A 26,529-nucleotide genomic window follows, 5' to 3' on the forward strand; every position below is an offset into this window, starting at 1 on the left:
AGTAATATATATAGCCCCGTCATCGATATAGTACAGTGCTTCATCAACTGATTGCAATCACTGCTATTACAGTTTCTGAAATTTTTGTCACATCTTTAAAATCTTCCATGGCAACAGTGACCTCCACTAATCAGAGATGTATTTGCTTCCCTTTAGGATTATGGATATAGTAGATATTTTGTCTGACATCACATTGGTTGGTTGTTGATATCTTATGGCAATTTCTACAAGACACATATCATTGTTTCCCAGTTTTGAAGCATATAGTAAGTCAACTTTAGATGGCTACAACATTATGGCTCATAATTAAAACCCTATATGGAGACGTATGAATGGCATTTTTGGCTCAAGAACCTCACTCTACTAAACACAAATTAAAAGTTTACCAATATGACAGAAGGATGATGATACCTTTATTTGTGGCTTCAAAGTAGTGGTCCAATGTTTCCCACTATGTACAGTGTATAATTGCAACTAAAGATAACCTGGGATGAATTCAGGGGGACCAACTCATAACTCATAACAATGACAGGGAGATATAACAAAACAATAATAGACATGTATCATGGCCCTGATTCATTATAGTTATTATCACTGTACAGTCAACATGCATTAAAAACTGATGATCGAAGTTTATCAGATTCACATTTGGGACTGAAGACTGACTGTGTTTTAGGACTAAGGAGGAGGCTGGGGTAGATGGAAGGGTAAAAACAAATTGTGTTTAAAATGGAAGGTTGCCATTGCCAACCCCAGCTCAACATTACTATAAACCAAAATCTTAACTGCATATATTATACTGCATATCTGTGCAGGGGTACTATTTCAGGATTTAGTCTTATGAGGCAAATTCACTGGGAAACAGCATCTTTTTGGTCAGGTTGGAGGATTTCTACCCGTTCTTTCCAAAATGCTTTTTTCCCCATGGTTCCTACCTCACAAGGGTTATTTTAAACTCAAATAACACACACACACAATGCAGTGTGAGCTGGGGGACGCATTGATGGAATGTGAATGTCAGCGGTCTCTTTATTTACGCTCCATATAAAACACTGAGCAGTAATTAACAGCAGGTATCCTCCCTAGCCAGAGGGTAATTGACTGTTTCAAAGTGCCAACACTTCATAACAGAGACTGTATGTGTGTATGTGGCCATGTGCACGCTTATGTAAAAGAGGAGAGGCAAAAACTGTATGAGTGAGAAATATAGATCGTGTATGAGTTTTTGCGACCACGAGCGCATTAAAATTAACTCTTTTATATTCCACACCTCCCCCACCTCTCCTCCCATCATCTCCCGTCCTCCCAATACGGATAAGGGTCAGCAGTGTTGGGCACAGCCACTCAAATGCTCCAGGTTTCTTTATGAGTGCATTAAGGTTCAGACGTATTCATTATCAGTAAGTGTAGTAAGATGGATCAAGCTGAGCCATTTTACCACCACTGAAATGTTAGCTGTTAATTTTAGCGTGCGAGTAGAAATATGGTGAAAGCTCGAGTCTTTTCTTATAACTTCAACAAGGTCTGCTGTGGATCTGTTGGTAGGCATGCTCTGGGGCATGGGGGAGTCATAAGGGTCAATTACCACAGCCAAATGGTTAACTTTTGCTAACCTATGTTTCACAGCATAGTGTCAAAGTACAGTAATGAAAACAAAACTATATCTTTATGTGCTTCAAAGTCCCGTGTATCGGATTTAAAGCTAAAGACAGAATCTAATGTGGGGTGGCTGTAGCTCAGGAGGTAGAGCAGGTCCCCTGCTGATCGGAAGGTGGGTGGTTCGATCCCTGGCTCCTCCAGTCTGCATGCCAAGTATCCTTGGGCAAGATACTAACCCCAAGTTGCTCTCCGATGCATCCATCCGAGTGTGAATGTGTGTGAATGTCATTAGAAAATCACTTAGTTTAGAGTCCGTGCTTGTGAGAATGGGTGTAATTGGGTGAATGTGGCATGTTGTATACAGCGCTTTGAGTACTCTGGGAGAGTAGAAAAGCGTTATATAAGAATGAGTCCATTTAACGTTATGAACCAAAACAATTAGCCCTATATGAGTGATGCTCTCAGGCAGTGTCATGCAATTCTCTTGACTCACTGCATATCAGGCACAGGTAAGAAGTTAAACGGGAAGCATTGCAACACTGAACTTTGCGTTATTCTGTTTATGCAGGTAAGATAATGAGGACTGGGCTTCTCTGCTTAGACCGTTGCCCCAGTGACCTGGCCCTAGATGAGTGCTGGAAAATTGACAGATGGGTATTATGCTTGCATTATATTTACATACTATGTTGTTATGCTATATTAAAAAAATATATATTTTTTTGCATCAATATGGTGACCTACAAAAAGTGAGGTAATAAAAAAGTAATTTTTAAAAAGTGAAGTAATATATTTTTATGTCTTCACATTATCACCAAGTCAAAAATGCGTAACAGCACATTATAATGTTGAAATTATCTCGTCTTCTGAAGGTGATACTGTAAAAAAGCATTGTGTATCTGTGTGACAGCTGAAAATTAGGGCTACAAACTGCACTGATGTCAGTCAGATGTATTAATAGATCAGTTTGCTAATAGAAATTTGCATCTAGACAGTCTATATACTACAAAAACCTCTTTGTCCAACACTCTCAAACCCACTTAAACTAACCTGATGCGAGTGAGCTGAAGCCAAATGCCACACGTCTAGAGTACATAAGCAGCAACCAGACTAATGAGAATCCAAACATGTGTGGTCAGCTGCTTCATGCTCTTGTGGGGCCATATGCTCTTTCCGCCATCATCCTCACAGGGAACATAAAGTTAACGAGAGGCTTGTTAGTACGTGTTAATTGGACTGTGTGTTCACTAATTGATTTTTGGTTAATTAGGGTTGGGGTATTTAGTGCTAATTGTTATTTGAACTGTTATTTCTGTTAATTTAATAGGTGTAAACACAGTCAAACCAGAGTGTCCCGAGTTGTAATTGCCTCCAACAACAGCAGCAGCAGAAACAACACGGTGTAGACCAAAGGTGCCTCCACAATTAGAGCTCCTCTGAGACATGCCACACTGATTGGCTATGATGCTAATTAATGTTAATTAGCATGTTCCCAGCCTTTTTAATGGGCAACAGCGCTCTTGGTCCTTACTTATCCAGCTGTTTGCTGTGAATGCATGATTTACTGTGAATAATGTTTCCAGTAAAAGACATTCAACACATACCGATGTCCTGTTTGTGTGGTTTGATGAGTCAGTGTTGTGTCAGTGAGGCTGCAGAAACTTGTAGTGTATCTAAAGTCTTTGTATACAATATTTTGAAAACAACTGATAACCCTGTAATTTAATGAAATTACAAGAGATTGGAAATGTTGGAATTTGTACACTGTGACATCAGAGCCTTTTTAAAATTACTTAAATCACATGCAACTGTGTGATAAAATAAAATCTTACCAACGTAGCAGTAGTAGTATTGTATATTTGTCACTTAGAAAGGCTATCTTATCTTATTTTCATCTCTTCACTTAAAAACATAAAAATACACACGTGTGAAACAAACACACAAACTCTGCAGTTTTCCATTTAAAGCACAGAAATGTTAAAATAACAATAAAGTGAAGAATTAATGATTTGACCCAAAAAACTTTAAACTTCAAACAGCAATGTTAGAAGAAACTATACAGTTCAAAGGAATCAGTAACACATGTATATATTAAAAAGCAATTGTGTTTCAGAACATTTAGACCTGCGCTAACAATAACTGTCAAACGTGTGCCACACAATGTCTCACCTAGGACAGCGAATAAAGACGACCAGCAGTTTCTACAGATTTGGTTCAGTTCGTTGTCTTTTGGGCAGACGGAGCCTCTCTGTCTCGAGGAACTGTTCGATTTTGGAGATCTGTGCCCTGAATGATTCCTGTTGATCGCCCCTCTCCTGGGAGCAGGAGAGTTCCCAGTTGGACTCTGAACTAGGTCCTGCAGCTAAGGTAGGAGCTCTGCTACACCTGATTCAAAGAAAACACTAGCATGAACTTGTTTGTAGTCAGTAATCATATTATTAATCATGTAATAATACACATTTCAAATGAAGCTATACAAATTCTCCTTACCATTAGACTGAAGTAATGCACTTAAATGAAAATGTTTAAGATAAGATAATAAGATAAAATAACCTTTATTAGTCCCACACATGGGAAATTTGATTTGTTACAGCAGAAAGTGGAGAGTGCAAAGTTACATAGCAAAAATTAGAAAAACGCTGGAATAGAATAAGATGATAAGAATACTTCTAAAACTTCTAAAATATAATTTTTAACCAAGAAAAACAAAAAAAAAAAACCCTCTTGTTTTTTGTCAATACTTTGGTTAACTACTGAATGGGCCAAAACGTTAGTGAAGAACATTTTCATTCAGGTGTGTAGATACAAAGATATGAGCTATGAAATTTGCCCATTATTATTTATTTACTTTGACATTTACTCTGGTTCAAATGCTGGTGTCTTGTTTCTAAAGAACAAACATACTCACTCTGCAGTGGTTTGCCATGACAGTTTGCTGCCTGTGCTGGAGGCTGGAAAAGAACAGCTTGGCGGAGGAGCTCTGCCATCCTGCATAAAAATGACGACAAACAGTAGATATCACCAAATATCCACTGTGAGAAAGCTGTGATTGTGGTCACACAAAGTTTGTGTTTCATATTTATTATTCTATAATATAATAGTTTGAGATAATACAGTAAATAAGAAACACAAAGATTCTTCTATAGGATTTGGACTATTACTGGCAGATAAACCAAATGTATGAAAAGAGTGAGTATTCATAGTGTTCAACCTTCTCCTTCAGTTCTTTGTGGCATGCTTCTAGGCCAAATCCTGAGTGATCGCAATCTAGTCCTGATAAAGTGAAATATCAAATGAACAATGTGGATTCACAACCTAGTAACTCCCCTGATCTGCAATCTATGGCCAATTCTGAAAATCAAGCGGACAAGCAGAAGCCCACAGACTGTGATCAACCTGGAGCACCTATAAGGCAGGAATCTATCACCACCATTTGGTCTTTTTTTGGTACAAAAATGTCAGTTCAATGCTTAATTCCTTCATAAGAAAAGAAAAGACAGATAAACAATAAGCAGTAACAACTGATATTTGTATCTGTATCCAGCCCAGAGAGAGCAGCCAGAACTCTTCGCTTTGGTCTTCTTTACAATTTGTTAAACTATCAGATGAGTTTGTTTTTTCCCCTCATACTCGAGTCATGCTGCAGCCTATCTCCCTCAACTGCGAGCACCTGGATTGTATAAAACACAGAGTGACAGTGCGGTGATGGTGACAAAAGAGTTTGGGAGCGTGTGAGAGAGAAAAAGTGAAACAGAATTTAAAAAAGTGAAACAGCAAGAGGGTGGAGAAAGTGAGTGAGGGACAAATGATGAAGTGAGAGAGGAAGACAGAGCGAGAGCGGAGACCAGAGACTGAGTGAGTGAGAGAGGCGAGGTACCCAGGCATCATTAGGTACTTTTTCTTCCACAGGTCATTTGTTCTCTGTCTGTCTGGCTGTCTATGAGCTCAACATACATCAAGCCACATCCATTCGGTCAACACCTGACCGAACATTAATCAAAGAGCAGGAAAGTTTGAAACCTCTGAAATCTTTGTCAGATATTCTGCGTACTCTGTTAAACAAGTTCTCCTACATTCTAAAAGTCCAGGACCACAAAAATGTTGAAAGAGCATTTTAATATCTAGTTCCTCTGAGGACATGTCAGGCTGTTGTAACGGGCATATTCATTCAAGCTCCAGCTCAAATTTCCCACGGGCTCCACTCAGACACATTCTATAAAATGATGAAGCTCTGAATCTGTGGAACAGCAATGACCTCGACAGAGAAAACCCTTTTATAACGGTCATTCTGATGTCCTCTGAGGGGGGGGCACGCATTTCTATGTGAACACGACACTGTGGCCATTTCCTGCTGCTCAACATCAACTTGTACTAGAGAACACGATTAAAGCTTCACTGTGATGAAATGTACTTGGAAACAGGCTTCAGCAGCTGAAATTAAATTTTCCAAAGTGCAGCTCGCACAGTGAGGACTCATCAATAAAGCTCTCAAATGTAAAGGTATGTAAATCATGAGCTGTGCTTTATCACTTGACTAGTGTTTTACAAGCTATTTTAAAATAACTTCTGTGACATACATATATGATTATTAACTCTCACAGTTATAAATGAACCACCTTCTAAAGTGTCGTACCAGCAATTCCCTACTTCTTAACAACTGACCGTATCTGCTGCTGTTCTCTCTCTGCAGGTCTCCTGCACTGCTTCCCAGAGTCCCTGCTGCTTTCTCCTCAGGGAAGGTGCGGTCCCACAGACACTGGAGGCATTCAACAGGTCTGACGCCCTCATAATCACCAAGGGGACTAAGAGGAATGAGGTGAGATGGCAAGAACAGCAAGAAAGCAAGAATGAATGATGATTAGTAATGGTAAGAAACGCAGACGGACAATGAATTCACTGTGTAAGATGTTCCTAGTCATGCATCAGAGCAGTTTCTGTGCTCCTTAGAGAAATGATAAACCACCACCATTGTCGTGTTTGCTTTTGAGGGGCTTGGGTATTATTGTGCTGGCAGGATGTCCTGGGAATCCAGCAGTTGTATTCTGGAAAAAAAACACCAAGAGTTTAACTGATATAAAACTAACCACAGCTTTAAAGCATTTCTACATCCGAATGTCAAAAAATTGTTACGATTACAAACTAAAATTAACTGCACTTCTCTAGGTTAGTGTAGCTAGTTAGTCCTGTATGAGCATCATATGACTTTTGAAACTGTTGTACATATTTTCATCACACAGCTTGAAAACGCTACAACCTTTTGATTCTAATACCTGGATTGGCTGGTGCGCTATGGTGACATCTGACTTTGTTCTGGAGTTTGACTTTCTTCTCTCGGCAGCGGCCCACTCAAATAATGGCCTGTAAGTCTTTTTGCTGGGCAGAGACAACTCGCCACAATCACTCAGCAGCTTCTCTCCTAACTCAGGCTGCTTGTGACCCAGACTTGTAACGAGTGGCAGCTTCGGATCTGTTTCACTTTTAGTCTTCTTTGTATCTTCTGTGTCCTTTATATGCTCACTTTTCATGTGTTTGGTTTCTACCTCAGAATCAAGGGTTATGGCACCCATCGTAATATTAACATTGCCATCTTTTAAGTGGGATTCTTCCATAGGTGTTTGATAGACATTCGTATCTACACTTGATTCATCTTTTCTTCTGTTCTCTACACTTGGATCACCCTTTCCTTCAACAGTTACCACAGACTTCCACTGCCCATCTTTCTGCTCTAAGCTTTCCAGCAGCTGCTCAGGTTCTGCCAGTTTTTCACTCAAAGGTACATCAAAGATTTCATTTGTTTGCGTCATATCTGAAATAACATCAGAAGGAGTACGTGTTTCTGTATGTGTCTGACATGATCCCAAGTTTTCAGCGCTGTGAAAACCATTTGAGTGACCAGCTGATGCGGCATCGTCTGTCTGTGAGGTACTCAACTGCTTCAGGTGTTCAGAAAGTCCAGCAGAAAGCTCCCCTGCTTTTTTGGTGGGAGGCTGACTTAGTGATCCTGTGTCTCCGTCTGAGCTTTGAACCTCGTTTTGACACAAATTTGAAACTTCCTGTTGTTCAGAGCTAACACTTTGAAGTTCTCCATCTCTTCCAGTCTCACCATGGATCTTCAAATGTTTGCATTCAGCATCCTTTTCACTGACTTTCTGACAGAGACTTTGTGTGAAGTCTGAGGGTTTACAGACATCCACAGGCGGCTCAGCGCCCATGAAGTCAATGACCTGCAGTGTGTGGCTCTTTTCAGCAGTCATATCAGTGATCGTCTGGGCTCGTATCTGTGTTTGTGGTGTCTGCACTGCTGTCTTTTCTCTCTCCTTCGCTCCATCCGCTCTATCTTTTGTTTCTGTTCCAGCATCCTTTGCTGACCCCTCACTGTCCTCTCGCCTGTTTCTTCTATCTGTTGTTTGTGCCATGGCTGTTCCTCTCTTTTCTCCAGCACGTCCTCCCTCCTTCACATCTTCTCCTTGATCGTCTTCCCTATTCCTCAGCTGTCCTGTATTTTTCTCCTCTTCTTCTCTATGGCTATTTCCTTGTTTCCCGCTGTCCTTCTCCTCATGTTCTTTCTCATTCATTCCTGTGTCGTCTCCTTTATTTTTCATGTTTGTTGGTAAATCTGCAGATTCACCGAGAGAGCTGTAATCGGAGTTCGATGCAGTTATACTACTCGCAGAGCAACCTCTGATAAAGTGGGTATCATCATCAGACACAGAGAGAGCAGTATTAGTTAGATCTGAAAGCACATCAGGGTTGTGTTCACTTTTCGAGTTGTTAACCCCTTTGTTCAATGTTATGGCCTCTGTGGCTCCTGTCCCAGAAAAAGTACACGAGCTGAAATTCATGGTAAGTGGACAACTGGGCATTTTTAGGTGGCTTAAAGGCTCTTTTATTGTTTGTGACTGTTGTTTTGGGACTTTTTGACCTAAAAGAGAATAAAACGCGCATGAGAAAAAATAAGAAAATGACTGTCTCATAGTGTCTTAGAACATATTTATCGTCTGTATGTTTATATTTAGTGTGCTGACCTTCAGTTTCTGCAGTGGCAAGTATCTTAGTTCCAGTTGCTGTGTCCTCTAAACGGTCTGGAATTTTGGCCTGAGAGGAGACAGAGTGCTGCAGACTGCCAAAGCCGGGAAGCTTAGATCTGGAGATGCGTTCACTTACAGATTCCTCGCCTCTAACTTCCTCCACAGAGGTGGGATGGGTAGAAACACTGAGTGTCTGGCTGCTGTCTCTTACCTGTGCAAAGAAAAATAAACATGCATGCATTCACATGACAGTTTCTCTTATAAACTCACCTACTATACATCAGCTACACCTGCTGTTATTAACATTATTCCCATAGCTGTAAATCAGAATATTATGAAAAATATTATAGTGAGCTCTGTTCCTGGTTTCTTTATCCCTGAATGTTCAAGTGCTGACTCTGGTCTGTTTTGAAAGGTTTGTCTAATAAATGAGAGGACCGCTTTGCAGTACTTAACGTTCTGCAAGTCAGCACATGTATTTCACTTTCTGTCAAAACTGCTGAAAACACAACCTGTTAATTTTTCACTTTAGTTATTTTTCATTTTTAATATAATCATCCAACACTGCAACAGTACAGATATTGGTAGAAAAAAGTGAAGGTCCCCTGTAAATACTTTAAACTTATCAATTGAGTAGTACAAAGTCTGCGTGATGAGTTTTTCCATGTAAAAACAGAGTTGTAGAAAAGTGTTTATTGTGTTCTGTTAAGAGAAACTCTCTTCTTCTTCATCTCACCCTATCCCTAGCATCCTCTACTGTCACACCAACATCCATGAATCTTCTTTTCCTCTTTTCCTCCCGCCTGGCAGCCCCATATTTAGCATCCTTTGCCCAGTGTATCCACTATCTCTCCCCTGTACGTGTCCAACCGTCAGCCTTGCCGCTATAACTCTGCCTCCGAAACACTGAACCTGAGCTGTCTCTCTGATGTACTCAAATCAAGTAAAGTTCGTCTCTACAGGACATTTAAAAACAACAGCTGTTGAACAAAATGCTATATATCTAAAATGATCAAATCAAATAAAACACAGGAGAAAAATGACAGAGTTAAATGAAATATAAAGCTGTGTAAAAACAGCACAAATGAAAGTACTTCAAACTCATTCTGATTTAAAAGCCAAAAAATACATACGGGGTTTGAAAGCATCTAATACTGGAGATGTCCTGATGTTAGGGACAATTGGCTCCACAGACCTGATCCCCTTTGTGCTTTAATCTGGAGCTCAGCCTCTTGTCCTTTTTCAGCACCACTGTCTCTATAGCAGCAGGTCTCACCGCCATCTTGCAAACCTTCCCTTTCACTCTTGCTTTCACAAATCACCCAAGACACTCATCTCCAACAACTGTACCCTGCCTACACTCTCTTCTTCACATTACTTGTGCACTGCCCATTGCTTTGAATGGTTAACCCCAGGCATTTAAATTCATCCACCATCACTGCTTCTTCTCCTTGGAGCATCCCTGTTACATCTGCTTGTTTTTACGAACTTTTATTTCTCTTCTCTCCAGAGCATACCTCCACCTCTCCAGGCTCTCTTTCATCTGTTCACTACTTCCGCTACAAATCACAGTGTCGTTATTTGTCATTTGTAGCCCCCCGTACCCATCTGTCACTCCTGCCTCACATGACACGTGTAATCCCCTACAGGTGTTTTTGGATACATACCTCCATTTCATGTGTGTGCTGTTCATGTGATTTGGCCTGTAAGGACAGCTCAGCGTGTTTCTGATGAAGATCATCATAAGCCTCTTTCAGTGCTTGAAGGGCTTCTTGCTGTGTCTTGAGGTGATCCAGAAACTTCGTCTTCTGTTTACCCACACAGACAAATGAAAGATGTGATTTTAAATGAGCTTGTATGATTTTCTGGCATCTTCCCATATACACATTAAGTCTGCTATAGAAGAGTCCAGCCTGACGGACACTGTAAATATGTGCTACTATCATCACAATGCCTTCTCCCACAGCACAGTTTTTCTTCTACCTCTTTGTCCCAGCTGGTCTTGGAAGCAGCATAGCTCTCCATCAGTTGGGCCACCTTGTCTTCCATTGCCTTGCTTTGCTCTCCCATCACCTCATGTTCCTGTTTAAGGGCCTGCAGTAAAATTAATCGCCCATGTGGTTTTAGTGCAATACTAAATTTTTATGTGTTTATTTAATGTGAACAGGGGGTTCTAAACAGGGCAGGCAGAGAGAGGACTTCTTGCTAATACAAATCAGTTGGCTTGTGTCATTTTGATAATGATTTTAATAAATTAATGAATAGGTGAATTAAAATGAGAGGGGGTGGTATAGAGAGAAGAAAAGAGAACAATAAACTTTAAAGCTATAAATGCAGAATAAACACACTATCATTCAGTTGTGGAGCCGACTATATTCACACATGTACATGCTGTGATATACAACATCCCATTCATCAAGTTTATGGGAAGGAACAATGGTTGTCATTCATTTTGGTCTTTGCATAAATTTACTCTATAATCATTTAAATAGACCCTGAAAAATTTCTGATCTGTGTGGGACCAATGGGTGGTGCAGGGTTTTATCTGGAGACATAAATCACATTTTCTATCAGCCAAAGCTCCAACGTGCATGAAAAGGAGGTTTCTACAAAGGTGAAGTGGGATAACAGACATGTCATTACTATAAGTTTGGCATTTATTTTTGTTTTTGCACACAAAAACCAATTAAAGTATTCTAACATAAAAGGACTGAAATCGCACTAACTTTAAAGTCCAGAGTCTGTAAGGATAAATTTCATTCGCCCCAAATTTTTTGTTAAATGTGGCTTAAATGTATGACTGTAATTTGTAAGAATCAACAAGATAAATTCTTCTATTTCTTCCTTATTATTGATAAACAAAGACACACCTGGAGCTAATTTTTTCTCTCCTGTAGGCAAAAAAAACTTTGTTATTATTAAATCAATTTTGCTTACCAGTGATGCTTACCAATATTTGTACTACATACAGTATATGATAGTTAACATGAATACACCAGTTAAAAATAAATCAGGAGATTAATTTCTGATTTACACTTTACATTTCTATTCTTTTCTTCTTTGCAACACTTTTCTAAATGTGTGATTAAGGTTGAAATGTGTGTTTGGACATAATTATCCAATCTAACACATTAATAAACAAGAAGCACTCCAAAATGTAGCTCTCTCTCTGGGCACTATTTACTTAGCATGACGAAAGTTTCGGCCTGTCTCAGCAATGCAAAGCCCCCAGCATCCAACATCACCATGGAGGAGAGGAAGACACTCACATCACTTAGTGATGACAACAACATTATCATCCTTGCAGCAGACAAGGGTCGGTGCACAGTATTGCTAAACCAGAAAGACTATCATGAGAAGATTTTGTCACTACTCAGTGATGAAAATACTTATAAGCCCCTGAAACGAGACCCAGGAAGTGGCTACAGGAAGAGGGTGATAGACTGTCTGAAGCAGTTAGAACAAGACAAGGCTATTGACCGGACCTCATACCACAGGCTAGTACCCAGGGGAGTCTACACCAAGTCTGTATGGTTTACCGAAAATACATAAACAGGGTGCACCTTTAAGACCGATTGTCTGCATGATCAACTCTGTCACCTATAACATCTCCAAGTTTCTGGCTTCGATCCTCAACCCGCTGGTGGGCAGCTCTGAACACCACATCCAGAACACCCTGGATTTTGTTGAGAAGGTGAGAGATGTCATTATGGAGGCAGATGAAACCATGGTCTCGTACGACGTTACATCTCTCTTCACTTGCATCCCAGTCACGGAAGCGTTGGAGGTAGTCCGTAAGAGATTACAGGATGACCCCAACCTCAGCAACAGGACCACTCTCAGCATCGAACCAAGTGTGTTTGCTTGGAACTGTGTCTTCATTCCACCTACTTCACATACAAGGGTCAGTTCTACAGGCAGAAACATGGGTGTGCCATGGGCTCCCTCAGTTTCACCCATCGTGGCCAATTTGTACATGGAAGAAGTGGAAAAGAGGGCTTTGCTATCCTACCCTGGAACACCACCAAGCCATTGGTTCAGATATGTGGATGACACCTGGGTGAAAATCAAATCTCAGGACGTACCACATTTCACGGATCACATTAACTCGGTGGACCGACACATCAAATTCACCAGGGAGGATATGAAAAGTGGCAGGTTAGCCTTCTTAGACTGTGAGATTTCCATCAGTAATGGGGGACATCTAAAAGCTGACGTGTACCGTAAACCTACACATACGGATCAGTATTCTAAGGTTTGACTCTCATCATCCACTGGAGCACAAACTGGGTGTCATCAGGACGCTACAACACAGAGCGAACACCATCCCCACTGACACAGCGGCCAGGGAGGCAGAAGAACAGCACTCAAGAAGCCCGAAAACTGTGTATCCCATGGATTGTGTCAAGGAATGGAGCAGTTGAGACGCATTTTTTCTAAACACCAGGGTCTCTGTGGCTTTTAAACCCCAAAACACGCTGCGCCAAAAATTGGTCCACCCCAAGGATCGGGTCCCCCGACACAAACAGAGTAACATAGTGTACGCTGTTAAGTGCCAGGAGGATTGCCAGGATTTATACATCGGGGAAACCAAACAACCTCTGGCGAAGCGGATGGCACAACACAGAAGAGCTACCTCGTCAGGCCAGGACTCTGCAGTCTATTTACACCTACAGGCCAGTGGACACTCTTTCAATGATGAGGATGTACACATCCTGGACAGGGAGGAACGCTGGTTTGAGCGCGGAGTCAAGGAGGCCATTTACGTGAAAAGGGAAAGACCATCTCTGAATCGAGGAGGGGGCCTAAGGGTACATCTGTCACCATCTTACAATGCTGTGATTGCAGCCATTCCCCAACTCTCTGTGAATGGTACTCATGGCCATTGATCAGTGGTCTTTGATCAGTGGGTTTTGGTCAGTGGGTTTTGGTCAGTGGTGTTGATCAATGGTCATGAGAATTTGCATAATTATGATTAAGGAACTGACCTCCCAGCCCATTGTTCCTTCAGTGGGCTGGTTTCAGTCATTATGCAAATGTACTGTTTATAAGATTGGAAACCTGCAGTCAGCTGAGACTGAAGAAGTCACTTGGATGAGTGACGAAACGTTTCTCCCACAAAACGCTACGTCCAGATGAACAGAATCAACTTTTGGAGATTAGCATGACAGAATGGGTGTAAACTCCACTCTACACCCCTACAGAGTTTCACCAGAATTCATTCTAAAGTTTTCAAGCTATTGTATTTACAGACAGAATGACATGCACACAAATGCCTTCAAACCAGAAACTCCTTGGTGGAGGTAATTTCAAGCGGGCACTCAGATACGCATATTAGCTGTTTTCTCTCTTTTGATCTGTTAAAGCAAACTTCACATGTGTTTCATTATCGGGGATTGTAATTTAGGTCTGCAGAGACACTACAGACAGATCACACGCAACTGCAATGAGATGCTCAAAGCAAACAGACAAAAAACAGTTGCCCTTGAAAATAATAATAAAGCTGAATGAGAGTTTGGTGTGCAGGAGGAACTGAAGAACACATCAAACTGGAACTGTCCAGAACACCTAGAAACTTTTTCTCCATCTTACCATCACATGAAGATAAGGAACTTTGGTAGGAATTTAGTGCAGAATACAGGTAAGTGAGAAGTACTTTTCACTTGCCTGTATTCTGTAAAGTGACTTTTCAAATGAGCTCATTATTATAACGCAAATGCAAAAAGAACCAAGTTGTTTTTTTTTACTGATCCACTTTTTGAATGACAGCAATTGTAAGGGGACTGAGTTATTTTTAAAATGCACTACATGTGAACCCCCACAGATGTAATCTCCTTGTCTGAAAAGTGAAGCCAATTCAGAAAAAGGCTACCAAGGCATGGCAAGAGGGAAGTCTTGGCTAACATGTATACATGTGAAGAGTTACATCCACAAAATAGTACAGGATGAAATACTCTGACCTCGCACGTCTGTCTTTGTGTCTGTAGCTCCAACTCTACTCTCCTCACTGTCTGCGTCTGACTCAGCAACAGCTGCTGGGTGTGCTGCAGAGACCGTATCACCTCCTAAACCACACACAGACACAAACACAATAATGGCGCACAAACTGACCGGGCTTGATTTTGGTTTATTTGAACCTTGACATCATAAAAAGTGGAAATACTTCAAAGGAGTTTCCAAAACAATCACGTTCACAAAATTTCACTGAAAGAAGAGACTCAACATTAAAGCTGTCTAGGTTTAGTCATGTTCCAGGTCCTTACCTGCTTTTCTGCTAGTTCAGTTGCATTTTCCTCCCTTAGCTTCTTGTTCATTTCAGTTTCCTAACCATACAAAAAAAATAAATATTGTCTGTGTCAGAACTGGATTAGATTTTTCAGCATTAATCAATCGATCCATCTATCCTCTTCTGCTTATTTAAATAAGGGTTGCAGTGGGGCTGGAGCTTATCCCATGTACTATGCAGCGGCAAACACTTTTGCAGGGCTAACATGCAAACTTCACACAGAATGGGATTTGAACCTGGGATCATTTGGCTGTGAATTGCTAGAATAAAACACGATTTCTGTTAATGACCATCATTTACCAACTTTAGCTTCTGGTGCAGCTGCTGTATATGCTGCTCTCTGCCTGTGGGACTGTAGGGTTTGGCCGGTCTAACTGAAGTCATCTTGGCCTTGCTGAGCTCATTACTGACTTCATCCAACTCCTGACAGGACACCATAAGAATCACAGGATTAGTCAAGCTGATGCCTCACAAACTACTCAGGCCACTGGACAACTCAAATAATACCCTCAATATCTTCTAGTTTGAAACAACAATACATTTTAGTGGCTGATATTTAACTGATAACGCCAAATGGTACAAAGTTTAGAAGGAAAATCACAAAAATGCCTCAAACAATCTAAATGCTAGACCACTTGGCCCCATACCTTCTTTAGTGACACAATGGTTGCTGCTTGTTTTTCATTAGCAGAAGTCAGTTTCTTGTTTATTCTCATGGCTTCATCAACTGGAAAATTGACACATAGTGCAGCATGAAACATACACAGCTTATACATGAGGGCAAACAGGAAGGATTCCCATCTAAATCACAAATTAAATGAAAAAACTAAACAACAGGACACAAGATGAAGTGGATTTCCCGTTGCAGTTGGTTTACCACTAATTGTAACAGACACTAAAATAATCCCAATATTTGGCCCAAAAATGCCTCTTGGGCTTAAAAATTGAGGCTGGTGTTGTGCAAAAGGTCATTTTAAGAACACACGTCTCATTAAACATGACTACATCTGGGCTTCATTGACAAAAACTCTACCTTTAGCTGACAGGAAAAAGAGGAAAGTATGTTAGATGAGTAGACAGCAAGGTTAAAAAGTTAAAGAGCAGGAAAATAATGTGATGGATCAATCCTGCCTGGTGTCAGCAGGACAGGCTGCCTGGTGTTGGTGGTGTGGGAATATTTTCTTGGCTCACATAAAGCCTCTAGATAGCAACCCAGTGCTAAACTAAACCTCACTGCTGACCTGGGAGATGTCTTCATAGTTTACTCTTATCAAAGTGTTCCTAGAGGAGCATTTAAAGAAACATGACAGTGACCTTTGCGCATTACCCAGATCTTGACCCCAAAACAAAGACGAGGATAAAGTGAAATGAATGATGTGAAGGAAGATTTTCTCAGGAATGAATGTGCTGTTGAAAATTCTGCATGAGCAGAGACATACTACTGTATCACGTCACGATGTACCAGGATCCCTGTGAACTGTTTCCAGCACCTTATTATATTTATAACCAAGAGAATTCAGGCTATACTGGGAACAAACCAGAACCTCTTCTGCTGAAAACAACCTAATAACACTCAGTAATGACAAACTGAAGCGGCACATATGTGAAATGCGTGATCTGATTTGTGCATATAATTGTTTGCATGGGATCATTAGTAAGCCTAGAGTGATCATCATACAGAACATTAATTTATATATCTGTCTTTCTGTATCTATTACCATTCTGCTCCAGGTTGGCATGGGCCTGCTTGACCATGGCACACTGCCTGGACAAGGCACTGAATCTTTTCTCCACCTCTCCCAGTTGGCTCAGGTGGCCGTCCTTTGTCCGGCTCTGTAAGGCCAGTTTCTGTTCCTGTGGAGGGGCCACAGTTAAAACAGACAAGAAGAAATATGTTGAGGAGGACCCAGCCCGTTAATGGACACAGATCCTGGGACTGTTTGTATATCACTGAGGATGGTTCTACATGTGACTGACATGTCTCGAACCTATGAGGGCCCTCGGTTTGTCAGTTTGATCCGCCCCTCACTTGTTATATCTGGTTTCAAATGATAAATGGTGACAGCAAAACTCCTTAGACTTTAAAGCCACCACCACCTGCCTGTCCCCAGCTTCTCTCCCCTCCCCCTTAAAAGTAAATTGGTCGATCAGATATGCCCATATGCAGATCTGTTTTACTTTTGTAGGGGTCAGACTAGCTATTTCACCCTGACTCCAGTTCTTCCTTTGCCCATTTTTTAAACCCCTTATCCACCTTGGGGGCTTAAGAGAAAGACTTATCAAGTCGCCAGTTCATCACAGGGCAATACAGACACAGGTGACACACTTTCACATCCTACAGCCAAATAAGAAACACCAGTTAACGTAGCATGCAGGTCTTTGGACTGTGAGAGGAAACTAGAGCTTCTGGATGAAACAGGGAGAACAAACAAACTCATCACAGAACGACTACAGGTCACCAGGAGGTTCAAATCCAGAACGGACCCTCTATTCACCACCACGCTGCCCCTTTATTACCAGCTTGTAGCAGATTGATGGCCGTGGCTCAGCAAAAGGAGCTAGCTTATTTTGCAAAATAAAGACATACAACAGTGGAAACAGCTGTCAAGTAAAGTGAGGATCATGCTTTGACAGAGTTAGTGCCTGCCTCTTTCAGTGAAATGTAAGAATCAAGTGGGCTCATGCTTCAGAGCGCTTTATCGCTCTTCAAACTGCCATTACAGTTTGATTGTGTGTATCAAGCTGAGCAGATTCTTTCCTTCTCCCGTTTTCTCACTCACTCCCTTCTCTTTCATTCTCACTCCCTTCAGTCAATCTGTCCGACTCTCCTTTTCGCCAGATCTCTACAACTCCCTCTCACTCTGCTGAGCCACCGGCATGCGAAGAAGGTTAAACTGAGCGAGGCCCAGTTATAAAATATTTTAATAGAGATATTTTCTCTGCTGTGCTGGCAGTTCAAAGTGTCACACACTCCCTATCCGTTACTCCTGATGAGCTCTCCCCTCTAAACCCATCCCTCCTTAGCACCATTCCCTTATCCTCCTCTTTTAATTTTACTCCCCTCCCACCAACCTTCTGTCAACAGTTTGTATAAATGGAAAAATCCTTCCTTACCAGCTCACTTGATTTCTTCTCCAAGTTGTACTTCAGCAACTGTGTGACAGAAGTAAAAGAAAATTAGCGAGCCTGTTTTTGAGAGCGGCTTCTAGAAAATAGAAATAAGTGATGTTGCAATCGTACATGACAGTTTTCAACACATCTGGAATCAAGATGGCACATTTTTAATAACAGCAGCAACTGAGTGAAATTTAAAGCAAGTCTTGCTTTTTCCAAAGTTTAAAAAAAACCCTTCACATTTCAGCTTTGAAGCCTGTGTTGCAAAGACTTCCTTAACATGTTCAGGTAAACAAAAGCAACATAAAACATATTTAAAAAGAAATCATTTGAATCTACAATCTTTTAAAAATGCAAAAATTCTACCAAATAAAGATCATGTAATGTGACACAAAGCCCCATCTCAACATACGCTTTTGTTTCAGTACTGTAACTCTCTCTCTGCATCTGCATGTCCAAATGTTTTGTTTTGCCATCATGTCATGCAGACATCTCACTTTCAAATACACTGTCTTTACGGGCTCTGTGATTAAGTCCCTCCACGTTTATAGACTTTTGGCATAGATTATTACACAATGAACGCCTCACTGACAGGACTCAAAGAGGCCGTCACACCCTGGATAGGGCCACCAGATGTTTTCTCATTTTGCCAAATTGTTGTGTTTTGTTTTTTTTTGCTTCTTTAAACTGTATACTTACTTCCACCTACAAACAACGAATCAAACAAAAAAACACTGACTTTGTCCAAATTACGTCTTAGGCCAGGAGAAAATATAGTTTCCTTTTTTATTCTTAACATATAAAATGTAAACAACAACAACAAAATATTTTGCCCCAAAATACAGAAAAAAATTGTCCTAAAGGTAAAGTTTGGGGGCAATAATACCCCATTTATCATTTGCATGAATTTAAACATTACTATGAATATGAAAAAAAAATTCTACTAGAATTAAAATAGCTGGTGTATGAATCTTTTTATATTTCACATTACTTGAACTATACAACACCAGTGGTGTGCAGATAAGTCAAGGTACATGGCAATTAAATCACTTCAGTGCCACCTGTCACTTGTGTGATAATGTGTTAAATTAAAGAATCCACCAGACCGTGTCACAAGATTGAACACAAACGGGCTTCATTTTATCCAAACACAGCAGTCAGAGTCTCCCAGATAGAATATCAAAAACGGTCTCTATTGTCTCTGTAACACGGCTGGGTTGTTAAAGTGCGTTGGACCGTGAGTACGATCGTTTATCACCTCTGTGGTGTCAAGTCTGAAGATGAGCAGAGGGGAGCCGGAGCGGGCCAGGCTCATGCACCAGAACCCTTGACTCTGATCGAGCATGCCTTTTCTTTATTTACTTGTCTCTCTGAACAGTTTAACGATTAAACTGTGTTATCTTGCTTATTTTTAATAAAGAAGGGATAAAAGGTGCTGATGGTGTGCATGTTACAATAAAACAGAGATAGAGAAGAAAGAAGAATGTTGAACAACTCAGTACCTGCAGTGATTTCAGCTCTTCCTTTAAGTTGTTAATCTCCTTGTCTTTTAACTCAGCAATGACCTGATATTTCCCCTGAAATGTTAAATTCATTTTGAGTGTCAAAAAAGCAATAAAAGCCCAAAGCACAGCACAAAAGAATTCACTCCGAGGGCCAAAACTGTGCAACTGAGATGAGTAAATTTACTTCTCCTCTAAAGACATTTATTGAATAAAATGCTCTATCGTGGGGATGTTTGGGGGAATAAGAGTTCTGTACCTTTTCCTCCTCTGTGTTTCTTAATTTGGCCTGAAACTTGAGAAAAGATAATAAATTATTTGGAAAGGTTTTAATACATTGTTAAAAGTCTTGTTTAGAAATGAAAATGGAGGAATAAAAACCACACCTGTTTCTTAAGATTTGTGAGTGACTCAGTGTGTTGCTTTGTCACAGATTCAATTCGATGCTGTAGGGATTCCTGCAAATGAAAGGGAAGACGGAAGAAAGTTACTGATGATCTCATCTATTCTTTGATATTACTTGTTAAATAAAGTTGTACCTTCTCCCATTCCATCTCCTGCTTCTCCAACACCAGCTTACTGATCTGATCCTCAAAGCGGGTTTCTGCATCCTAAACCAAAAAAACTGACTCTCAGGCATCAGTAAGTTCACAATTAGACAAGCAACCAGGAAACACCTGATAAGAACATTTAAACGGGAAAGCTGTGACTAAGAAGGTGTGATTCAGTCTGAAAATCTTCATCTTTTTCACTCTGTGGGCCAGTGGAGTTGAGCCAAAACTGCAAAGTGCTTTAAGTTTCTTTGGTTCAGTCCTGCGTATCTTTTGTGGAAGCAGTCAGTGACGGGGGAACATTAGAAGGGAGGTGATATTTGTGGAAAACCATCCCTATCCTCCCTCTTCTCTTGGAGAAGGCAGGTAAAAGTCAAGTGCTCACTATATCCAGGGGACTTTTTTATGTGCACGTGGGAGCCGGTTAACTCAGCGAGCTTATTTTATAAGTTCCTATTAAAGTATGCTACCAGCGTGGCACAAAAAAAAAGAAAAAAGGAGTACACAGGAGATAAAGCTGTTATTTTTCCACCAGGGAATAATTGCTGTGTGTATGTGTGAGTGCATGTGTTAAATGCACAGCAAAGCCTTTCTAAGATCAGTAATCCATGTAAATTAAAACAGGTAACTGTGTATCAGGAGAAGGCCGAAAAGCCATCTTGCACAATCTCATCTACGACTTTTCATCTTTTTACCATTTTTACTGCTGTTCTGAATGGTCACCTTTTATTGGGCGTTAAAAAACAAAAAATGGCATTTGGAAGTTTGTGGGAATAAAAATTTGAGTTGGAAAAAGTTTGACACTGTTTCCAGATCACACTAAATCTCATATCACATGCATTTCATGTAATGTGACATTTCATCTTACTCGCAGTTCTTCCCCATTTATGACTCATCTTCACCAACTAAAGCCGCTGGTTACACCACTTTAAAAAAAAGAAAGTGCTGGAATTTGACCTGCTCAGGAATGTCCGGCTCCATCATGACATCCTCTTGCCTCTTAACCTTCCCACCCCCGTGAACGACACAACTACAAAGTGCTACTTTGATAACGGCAGTGCCTGAGGAGGAACAGACTGATATATCATCTAATGTCTGTGTCTGAGTTAACATGACTATAACAATAAAAGCTCAACGACCAACATCCCATTTTTGCTCCTCTAACCTTTAAGCACACTCGGATTTAAAGTACTTGCTGGAGGGGAGAAAGCTTTATTCTTTTTGTTAGTTCTTTACAAACAAATTGACTTTGTGCTCATTGGTTAAGGGCTAATAGGCTTATATGACCCCCTCCCCTCTTTCTTGACATAATGTGCATCATATCCAGCAGGGTTAAATCCACGTAGCCAAAGGGGCACTTAGCTTTCTCTATGGATGCTCTAATACCAACATAACCAATATATTTGTGAAATTACACTGCTCTTCAACCAAACAGAGTCATTAGTGTCTCAGTTCTACTCAGGAAATGGTGATATAATACAGAGGAATAGAGGAAGTGAGCAATACTAGAGACAATACACATAACAAGGCACCTCAAAGTTCAAACAGCTCTCATGTCAGCCAATTCCGAACCTAAACGAGCACAGCGTAATTCCCAGAAAGCCGCTGCTAATAATGACCAGTGTTGACACACGCATCTGCTTATAAATCTTTGCTTTTAGTATTGTTTGAAATTATGCATAAGTCAGTATCGTGTATCATTCTAGTACCAACCAGCTCAGATATTATTTAAATAAAATAGCTTCACTGCACTAATTTGGTAAATTAATATGAAATGTTCTGCTAATTTATGTGATCAGTATTTAAAGTATGGATGAACCTTGCTTGGAGCTGGTAGATTTTTGAAAGTTAGGAATCAGTGAACTCTGTAGCTAAGCTGCTGTTAATTACTGCTAATAGAAGATGGAGAAAGGGATCAAGGCATGACTCTCAACGCAGTACTACCACTGCCCACACTGGGCTACATTGGATCACTGGTCTATTATACTTGTTACAGTTTTTTTAAAAGTACTTATGTCTTTTACCACCATGGAGAAACAGAAAAATGCCACCAGAGCCATGACACAGGACGTGATTTTGATTATGAAATTAAAATAAAGTATACTTCAAGGAGATGGTACCCTAATGCCTTCACAGTGACATGGTTACAACTTCAACTTTACCCTCCGAATATGCAGCTCCTGTACGGCTTCGAGCAGATTGGTTTTGAATTCCAGCAGCTGTAGTAAGATGTTCCCCCCACTCTCCGTCTGACAGTGTGAGCTGGAAAGATTCAGCTCATGTTCCAACACATCTTCTCCAAACTGAAAAAGAAGATCGAAATCTCAAACAAAGCTAAGATTGAAACAATATCATTCATGTAAAATGTATTTTAATCTCATCTTTCACCAAGTAAACAAACCAGCTGATGGATGTTATTTACTTTGCCTTGCACTGTCAAAATTAGTAACTTACAGTGGTGTGGGTGGGAAGTGTCTCAGACTCTGTGCTAACATCCATCGAGTCGTTTCAGGGCAGCCAAAGGTCCCACTGGGCCTCTTCTGCCTGATAATCCGGTGGGGTGGGAGTGAGGCGCATTTTGTTGGAAAGGTTAATAGAATAGACGGTTTAATAAGCAGTAACATCTCTGCCTTTCCACTTATGAGCTTATAGGCTTATAATTACTTCCTCATCTGCAATTTTTACCCCTAAATGATTTTAGTAGAAATAATAGAGAAGAACATTAAGGCCTCGTAATGCTTCTCAATCACTGCAGTCTGACCTAATGGCTTTGAAATGACTGTTAGGGCTTTTTTCTTTCTTTGTTTTACACCGCTTCCATTGCGATGAGAAGATAACACCTCGATAAGCCATCCAGGTTCAAATGAACCAGCCCATCGACACTAATAGGGGTCAGAGCAATAACACTGAATGGACAAATTGCACTGTCAATGCTTTTTAAATTACCTGGGTTATTTAATTTGACCTGTGGATAGTCCTCTGCAACTGTCCCTTCAACATAACCAAGAAACTGAGTGACACACACAGACACACACTGCAAGCACACACCTACTGAAAATATAACTATTTAAGTGGGAGGTCTCCACTAGCCAATGATCTCTTAATAGAACAGACCTTTTTTCTCCCATTTAACCTGCGCTAGTATCAATCATGTTGGAGAATTAAATGATCCCTGCTAGAATTGGCTACTATCATAAACTGACACGGTGACCCCCGGCTGAGCAGGGAGGGGATTTGTGCAAGCGTGCGTTAGTGTGTCGCAGCCTGAATGTGTATGTGTGAATGTGGCAGGAGGGGAGGAAACTGCAGTGTCTTTATTTGCTTTTCCTGGGATTTAGTTGAGCAGGTATTAACTACCACCTCCAAGCCATGAAGGGACAAATTAAAAGAAGTGGCGTAGCCATTAAAATGGAACATTTCTGTCAAGTAACATGAAGTTTGCATTATCTTTGTGTGAGTTATGCTGGTAACTGTTTTGTAATACAACCATAAAAGAAAGTTAAAGAAGCTCTGAATCTGTAATACATGCAATCCAAGTGTGGATACTGCCAACTACTGCAACACAACAATTTGGCTTCTTTATTTTACCTCGTCAAGTAAAAGAAATGCAGGGGTTAAACTGATAAACTCTACTTATTTTCTTTTCATGCTGGCTTACTGTCACATTGTTAATGATATGATAAAGTAAGTGACCTGTGCTTCACCTCGTGTGATCAGTAAAATGTCACGCACACCAAACTTTCTGACTTTAAAAGGGATGTTGTGTTTTTAGTCTGAAGCGGCTTGTCTTTCTTTCTAAGTTGGAAAACTAATAAGAAAAATATATTTAAACATTATCAAAGTATGCTGTCCTCCTTCCAATAAAATAGAATTTAAAAGAATGTATCAATAATCATACCTTATTATTAAATCAACCTCAAATGAACATCAACATAAGCTGTAATATACTGTGGGCTTATTTATGTGTGTGAAAAACTACATACCCCCCGTGATTCAAGCACTTGTCAAACCTCCTTTAGCAGCAGGGCTTAAAAGTAAAGGCCTCCTGTATGACTTTATCAGTCTCTCGCATCATTGTGGAGGAATTTTGGTGTGCTCTTTCTTTGAAATGTTAGTTAACTGGATTTTGTGGGATTGGTTTATACAGTTCTCTTAAGGTCCCAGCACACCAATTCAATCAGACGGAGTTCTACACTTAAACCCACTGACGCACCTTGATTCTTTTCTTTTTCACTCATTCTGTTGTAGAGTTGCTGCTGTGCTTGGGATCATTGTCCTGCTACATGACCCAATTTGGACCGACAGATGACCTCACCTGTGACTCTAGAATATTTTAGGTATACAGAGGATTTCATGGTTGACTAAATGAAATGAAATGCCTTTTCTAGGCAATTGCTTTCTATCTAACATTCACACTCATTCATATTCCAATGGATGCATCACAAAGCAACTTGGGGTTAGTATCTTGCCCAAGGATATTTGGCATCCTTGGGCAAAAGGCCACCAATCTCTCAACTTGTACATGACCGGCTCTATCTCCTGAACTGCCATAATGAGGCTGTACATTATGGATAAACACCTCCACTTTGCTCTTGTTTGTCCAAAGGACAAGACAAAAGCACATTGTCCAACAGACAAAGCCATAGTTGTTCAGTCTTTTTCTAATTGCACTGTCATGAACTTTAACACTTAGCATGCCAAGGTCGGCCCGTAGGGTCTGATATGAAGCTCTAACGTTTTATGCAGTTTCTCTGAACATTGATCTGATCTTGGGGTGAATTTGCTAGGACATCCACTCCTAAGAAGATTTCAACTGTCCTGAATGTTTTACACTTCATCACTGTAGAAAAAAGGATTATTAAAATATTTAAAAATGGCTTGATAACCCTTCCTACACTGGTGGGAAGATATAATTGCTTCTCTAAGATCATTGCTAATATCTTTCTTCCTTGGGTCAACACCTGAATACTCCAGATGTTAATTGATCATCAGTTGTTGATGATCAATTAATAAAGTACATATGATTGGCAGTAAGGGTGTACTTAAATTTTTAGACACCACTTGCGCATTTTGGCTTAATTTTGTTAAATCAATAATGGCACTCAAAAATGTGTTATTGTTCTGTAGTTCATCTGAGTTTGTATTGATCTAATTTTAAGACCTTGGCCCTGCACTACGAAAGTTCAGAGAACCCAGGATAACTTTCTGTTTTCTGGATCCAGTTACCCTAATACTGGCAATCAGGATACACAAATCTGGTTATGTGTAAGTAAAGGTACTGTATGAATGTGATAAGCACTTTTGGCACTTTAATCAGAAAGACTAGAAGAGAGCTACTATAATAATAAAGTTTAGTCTGTTTGAAGCCAGAGAAGAAAGCTGACAGTGTAAGACTCGTCAATATCAGGTGTATCTGATCTGCCCATATTGGTGGTGTTCCTGGATTATGATAACTAATGTTGCTCTAGGTTCAACTGTACCAAAATCAGTTATCATTATCCTGATGATAACTAATAATCTGGGTATTAACAAAACACTAAGGCCCAGATATGTTGATAGACAACACAATAAATGCAGAGCATTAGTTTTTACTGTGACTGTACTGTTGTTCTAAAGGTATTTCCAGTGTTATCAAGCTCCCATGCTAACAGAATAAGCACAAACTGTTTAGCCTAGCAAAAATGATTGCTAAAGCTAAAGCCACCTAGTTGTAGCTAACATGACTCTGCCGTTTAAACATACATTTCCATATTAATGCTGAAATACATATTTGTACACTAATTTAACAGAGAAATAAATTAGGCACTGCCATAAGTAAGTACTTCAAATAAAATGTTTGCTTGTTGTTGTAGCTTACCTTTAGCAATTAGCACAGCAAGCAAGATGGCGAACTACAGGAAGCGCACTGGACAGATGCTGAGAAGATTCTCAAAAATGTGAAATGTCCAAAAACTTTAAAATATATAAATACAAATTTAAATATGACAGTAGTTTTCTATAAAAATATATAATGCACAAATAAAACGCATGTATGCATAAATTAATAGAATAGAGTTCTAATAGAGATGTCCTATTTTTGCACAATAGTAATGTGACACAGGCAGAAGGTCAAGATTTACTTACACCACCTGCAGGCACTCAAACGGAGAAGAAAAAAATGCATAACATTTGTTTAAATGTATAAATTAATTTGATATTTAAAATAAATGATCACTCCATCATTTAGTGCTTTTATATAAATTATTTTTTAATAAAGTGTTGATAAAGCTATGGCTAATGACTCCGCAGAGGATCAGAAGATCTGTTCCCATTATTCATTAGTTCAATCTATGAAAGCAAGTCAGTAAAACACAAAGTTCACATAGTTGAAGACCTCCATAGCCAGAGGTCTCTGTGTGACTGAGCTACTAGCGCCCTCTAGCGGTTTTATTACAGAGCTGCACACAAACGCC

General features: G+C 40.1%; 1 protein-coding gene across 3 annotated transcripts; it reads right to left on the reverse strand.

Moving 5' to 3' along the window:
- LOC102309017 (coiled-coil domain-containing protein 73) lies at positions 1-26,209 on the reverse strand. Of its 3 annotated transcripts, XM_005928350.3 has the most exons (22): positions 25,935-26,209; positions 22,532-22,621; positions 22,240-22,380; positions 20,066-20,137; positions 19,913-19,984; positions 19,786-19,821; positions 19,527-19,601; positions 18,025-18,063; positions 16,629-16,764; positions 15,558-15,637; positions 15,211-15,333; positions 14,888-14,947; positions 14,585-14,689; positions 10,608-10,718; positions 10,292-10,432; positions 8,761-8,835; positions 8,622-8,691; positions 6,867-8,518; positions 6,563-6,638; positions 6,259-6,398; positions 4,505-4,584; positions 1-3,981 (listed from the first exon to the last, which is right to left on the reverse strand). In XM_005928350.3, exons 2-22 carry the CDS (start codon positions 22,574-22,576, stop codon positions 3,798-3,800), a joined length of 3,513 nt encoding a protein of 1,170 aa, XP_005928412.1. In that variant the 5' UTR covers positions 22,577-22,621; positions 25,935-26,209; the 3' UTR covers positions 1-3,797. The 3 variants fall into 3 exon arrangements, with proteins under 3 accessions (XP_005928412.1, XP_005928411.1, XP_005928410.1); XM_005928349.3 differs by having other exon boundaries at positions 8,622-8,835; positions 19,786-19,815; XM_005928348.3 differs by having other exon boundaries at positions 8,622-8,835; positions 25,935-26,208.
- Positions 26,210-26,529: the final 320 nt, after the last annotated feature.

This window comes from Haplochromis burtoni, unplaced genomic scaffold (assembly GCF_018398535.1).
Source record: "Haplochromis burtoni strain Fernald_Lab_line unplaced genomic scaffold, NCSU_Asbu1 Contig_112, whole genome shotgun sequence".
NCBI lineage: Eukaryota > Metazoa > Chordata > Actinopteri > Cichliformes > Cichlidae > Haplochromis > Haplochromis burtoni.